This window comes from Hypanus sabinus, unplaced genomic scaffold, assembly GCF_030144855.1.
Source record: "Hypanus sabinus isolate sHypSab1 unplaced genomic scaffold, sHypSab1.hap1 scaffold_559, whole genome shotgun sequence".
Lineage (NCBI taxonomy): Eukaryota > Metazoa > Chordata > Chondrichthyes > Myliobatiformes > Dasyatidae > Hypanus > Hypanus sabinus.
The window spans coordinates 80308-85954 of NW_026781420.1; the positions used below are offsets into that span (position 1 = coordinate 80308).

The 5647-nt window shown below is 49.0% G+C and overlaps 1 protein-coding gene across 1 annotated transcript in view; it reads left to right on the plus strand.

The window, feature by feature from the left end:
* Nucleotides 1-1721, plus strand: part of LOC132389410 (rhodopsin kinase GRK1-like) — a 31120-nt gene extending 29399 nt beyond the window's left edge. The window contains exon 7 of the mRNA XM_059961934.1: nucleotides 1197-1721. Coding sequence (XP_059817917.1) covers nucleotides 1197-1477 — 281 coding nt within the window. The 3' untranslated portion in view covers nucleotides 1478-1721. The remainder of the gene's footprint in view (nucleotides 1-1196) is intronic.
* Nucleotides 1722-5647: the final 3926 nt, after the last annotated feature.

Sequence of the window (5647 nt, forward strand, 5' to 3'; positions counted from 1 at the left end):
TGTGTTAATTCAGTGATATTTTGATTTCAGACTGTGTGGGGCTTTAATATGGTGGGCTGCAGCTCCAGAATGGTGGGGCCTAGTTCCTACACAGGAGCCATAGCTTCTGGTGGCAGAAATCCTGCAGAGCCACCTCCTTTCAGTCTAATAATTCTAAACAACACTATGCAATGTAATATCCCTTTGAGGGGCAAGTTTTTTTTACACAGAGTGATGTGTGCCTGGAACGTGTTGTCTGGGGCAGTGTTAGAGGCAGATACATCTGGGGCTTTTAAGAGACATTTAAATATGCACGTGAATGTGAGGAAAATGGAAGGAGATGGACATTGTGTAGGCGAAAGAGATAAGTTAGCCATTTGATTTAATAGGTTTGGCAGAACGTTGTAGGCCGAAGGACCGGTGGCTAGTCTGCACTGTTCTATATTCTAAAAGGAAGAATGGGGTTGAGAGGGGTAATAAATCAGTCACGATGGAAGGGCCGAGCAGACTCAGGGGCTGAACTCTGCCCGATGTCTTATGACCTGATAGAACATAAAACAGTATAGCACAGATTGTGCCAACTACTCCAAGACCAATCTGACCCTTCCCTCCCACATACCCCTCCATTATTCTATCATCCATGTTCCTATTTAAGAGTCTCTTTAATCTCCCTAATGTATCTGCGTCTTCCACCGGTCCTGACAGTGCACTGAGGCCGAGGCCGAGGCCGACGGCTCTGGGCTTCACATTCTGAATACTGTTTGCTTGGTTCTATTGTTTGCACGATTTGTGTTTATTTCTCTCGCTCTCTGTGCATTGGGTGTTTGATGGTCTCTTTTTTAGTGTTTTTTGTATTTATTGTTTTGTGACTGCCTGTAAGCAGACGAATCTCAAGGTTGTATAATTTATGCATACTTTGATAATAAACGTACTCTGAACTTTGAACTCTGCATAAAAAAAACTACCTCATATCCCGTTATACTTTCCTCCAATCACCTTAAAATTCTGCCCCCTATTTTCAATGATGAATTACCTGGGGAAAATCTCTGCATCTTAGGAGAGGGGAAGGTGGTGACTGGTGGGGGGGGTGGGGCTGATGCCAGGCAGAGAGAGGGTTGAATGGTGTGTTGTGGCCCCTGACGTTGTCTGGGCAAGTGTGGGGCACACGTCCCAAGTGCTCTAACCTCTGCTCTTTCTCCCCTCGCCCCCACCCCCAGGTTTGGTGACGCCTCCATTCATCCCCGACCCCAAAACAGTGTACGCGAAAGACATTGGAGACGTAGGGATGTTCTCCTCGGTGAAAGGGGTGATCATCACTGACAGCGACAAAGACTTTTACAATGAGTTTGCTTCGGGAAACATAGCGATCCCCTGGCAGGAGGAGATGATTGAGACTGGCGTCTTTGATGAGATGAATATCTGGGAGGAAGATGGCAAAGTTGCAGATGAGGAGGAGGATTCGGCCAGCAGAAAGTCAGGCACATGCGTACTCCTCTGAAGGGACAGCACAGTACGACAGTGGCAATGTAGCGAGAGACAGGTCTGCACACAGAGCAGGGACTCTCTGCACAGTCGGGTGTGCTATTGGCACCCGTCATGTCCAACCACCACCCACAGTGTGACCCTCCCTCAGTACAGCCCCTCTCAGTGTGATTCTCCCTCACTACAGCCCTTCCCTCAGTACAGTCCCTCTCTCAGTGTGACCCTCCCTCAGTACAGCCCCTCTCTCAATGTGACTCTCCCTCACTACAACCCTTCCCTCAGTACAGTCCCTCTCTCAGTGTGATTCTCCCTCACTACAACCCTTCCCTCAGTACAGTCCCTCTCTCAATGTGACTCTCCCTCACTACAACCCTTCCCTCAGTACAGTCCCTCTCTCAATGTGACTCTCCCTCACTACAACCCTTCCCTCAGTACAGCCCCTCTCTCAGTGTGACCCTCCCTCAGTACCGCCCCTCCCACAGAGTGACCCTCCCTCAGTACCACCCCTGAAAGTGTCTCTCCATATGTATGACACTGTCTATCTGCAGCCCTCGGGGACGATGTGATTTGCATTTTATTAAACACCAAAGATCTCTTACCAGCGTGGATAAAGTGTTTCATTTTTCCAGAATGTATTCTGCATTGTTGGTTTTCTGTTTTGGCATCAGGGATCTCAGAGTGCTCCTCACCTGCTTCATCATCTCTCTGTGGCACCTCCTTCTGTCCCCATATGCCCTGCTCAAGAGGGGCTGAATGGCCTTTAGCTGTGATCCAAAGGGCTGGGTGTCTTTTAGAAGAAATCTAAACCACAGTCTCCAAGCATTGCCCAGGAAAGTGCTTTATCCAGGGTATAGGACTTGGGCTGCCCGAGCCAGTGGGTGGAGGGGGGTCCAGTTTCCACCCAGTGCCCTCTTCAGCAAATGTGATTGAACCTCATTGAGGGTGAGGTGAGATTACCTGACTCCATTTCTATAAAACCACTTCGAAAATCTAGAGAGCCTCAGCAGAAATTCAACATTCTCAGACCAGACTGATCCTAGAACAGCACAGTACAGGCCCTTGTTCTGCCGATCATTTAACCTACTCCAAGATCAATCTAACCCCTCCGAGTTTTTCGAGGATGTAACCAGGAAGTTAGATGGGGGAGATCCAGTGGATGTAGTGTACCTCGATTTTCAGAAGGCATTTGATAAGGTCCCACATAGGAGATTGGTGGGTAAAATCAGAGCTCATGGCATTGGGGGGGAAGTCATTGACATGGTTAGAAAACTGGTTGGCAGATAGAAAACTGGTTGGCAGATAGAAAGCAAAGGGTAACGGTGAATGGGTGTTTCTCGGAATGGCAGGTGGTGACTAGTGGGGTACCACAGGGCTCGGTATTGGGACCACAGCTGTTTACGATTTACGTCAACGATTTAGATGAAAGCATTGAGAATAACATCAGCAAATTTGCTGATGATACTAAGCTGAGTGGCAGTGTGACATGTGATGAGGATGTTAGGAGAATTCAGGGTGACTTGGATAGGCTGGGTGAGTGGGCAGATACCTGGCAGATGGCGTTTAATGTGAATAAGTGTGAGGTTATCCACTTTGGGAGTAAGAACAGGAAGGCAGATTATTATCTGAAAGGTGTAGAGTTAGGTGAGGGAGAAATACAAAGAGATCTAGGAGTCCTTGTTCATCAGTCACTGAAGGTGAATGAGCAAATGCAGCAGGCAGTGAAGAAGGTTAATGGAATGTTGGCCTTTATTACAAAGGGAATTGAGTACAAGAGCAAGGAAATCCTCTTGCATTTGTACAGAGCCTTGGTGAGACCACACCTAGAGTATTGTGTACAGTTTTGGTCTCCAGGGTTAAGGAAGGACATCCTGGCTGTAGAGGAAGTGCAGCGTAGATTCACGAGGTTAATTCCTGGGATGTCCGGACTGTCTTACGCAGAGAGGTTAGAGAGACTGGGCTTGTACACGCTGGAATTAAGGAGATTGAGAGGGGATCTGATTGAAACATATAAGATTATTAAGGGATTGGACAAGATAGAGGCAGGAAATATGTTCCAGATGCTGGGAGAGTCCAGTACCAGAGGACATGGTTTGAGAATAAGGGGTAGGTCATTTAGGACAATTAAGGAAAAACTTCTTCTCCTAGAGAGTTGTGGGGGTCTGGAATGCACTGCCTCAGAAGGTAGTGGAGGCCAATTCTCTGGATGCTTTCAAGAAGGAGCTAGATAGGTATCTTATGGATAGGGGAATCAAGGGACATGGGGACAAGGCAGGAACCGGGTATTGATAGTAGATGATCAGCCATGATCTCAAAATGGCGGTGCAGGCTCGAAGGGCTGAATGGTCTACTTCTGCACCTATTGTCTATTGTCTACCCCAAGAGCCCTCCAGTTTTCATTCATCCATGTGCCTATCCTAAGAGTGTCTTAAATCCCTCTAATGTATCTGCATTACCACCCCATTCCATACACCCACAACCCTCTGACATTTACCCCCCCACTCCACTCCAATCACTTTAGAACAATGCCTCCTGGTGTTAGCCCTTTCCGTCCTGAGGAAAAGTCTTTATCTATCCACCCAACATCTCGTACACCTCTACCAAGTCACCTCTCATCCTTCTTCACTCCAGAGAGAAAAGGCCCAACTCACTCAACCTCTCCTCATGTCATACTCTCTAAACCAGGCAGCATCCTGATAAAGGGCCTGGATGGAGGAGAACTAAGCAATGTGGCTGATGGGATTGGTACCCTACAAGCAGCAAGAATGGAGTCAGCTCAGACATTCATCAAAAGCTCAGCTCTGGGGTGACCAGTGACCTCCATATGTGTCCCAGAGGCTCAGGCTTCTCAAGGGCAAAGTTCAGAGAGGAGAAATCTCCAACCTGGCCCAGGGTGGGACTTACACGGTGAGCCATAGAGCCCTGAGGAGTGTGGTAGAACAGATCCTAATTCATTGAAAGTGGCATCACAAGTGGCAAGAAAACGTTTGGCACAATAGCCTTCGTAAATCAATGTTGAGCACAGGAGACGGGATGTTATGTTGAAGTTGTGTAAGACTTTGGCGAGACCTAATTTGCAGTACCGTGTGCAGTTTTGGTCACCGACCTACAGGAAAGATGTAGATAAGTTAGACAGAATGCAAGGGTTTGCTGGGACTTGAGGACCTGAGAAAGGTTGAGTAGGTTAGGACTTGAATCGCTGCTGTAGGAGAATGAGGGGAGATTTGATAGAGGGATACAAAATCATGAGGGGTACAGACAGGGTAAATGCAAGCAGGCTTTTCCCGCTGAGGGTGGGTGAGACTAGAACTAGGGGTCGTGGGTTAAGGATGAAAGGTGAAATGTTTAAGAGGAATCTGAGGGGGAGCTACGTCACAGAGGTGGTGAGAGTGTGGAACAGAAATGTGGATTTGATTGCAACCTTTAAAAGAAGTTTGGATAAGTACAGTGTCAGGGAAAGGGTGTAGGGGGCCAGAGGGGTCACAGAGGTGGGGAGGGGTATAGTGGGGCCAAGGAGTCACAGAGATGGGGTGTAGGGGGCCAGAGGGGTCACAGAGGTGGGGAGGGGTTTGGGGGCCATAAGGGGACTCCTATAGGGAGGGGTGTTGGGGTCAGATGGGTCACAGAGATGGGAAGGGAGTAGAGAACAGACGGGGCTCCTATAGGGAGGGGTGTTGGAGTCAGATGGGGTTACAGAAATGTGGTGGGGTGTAAGGGGTCAGAAGAGTCACAGAGATAGGAAGGGGAGTAGGAGTCATAGGGGCACTCCTATAGGGAGAGGTGTTGGAGTCAGAGAAGAAATGTGGTGGGGTGTGGAGGGGCCAGATGGGTCACAGAGATGGGGAGGGGTGTAGGGACCAGAGGGGGCTCCTATAGAGAGGGGTATTGTCATCAGAAGGGGTTACAGAGATGTGGTGAGGTGTAGGGGGCCAGAAGGTACACAGAGATGGAGAAGCATGTAGGGGCCAAAGGGGTCACAGAGGTGGGGAGAGGTGTGGAGACCGGAGGGGTCACAGAGGTGGGGCCAGAGGGGGTTACAGAGACAGGGAAGTGTGTGGGGGTTGCAGGGGGAGGTCACAGAGGTGGGGAGAGGTGTACGCACACAGACTAAAAGGGAGCACGGTGGAATTCCTAGACTCCAAAGACAACACATGAGGTCCATCCACAAGAGATTTTAATGTGCGGTGGA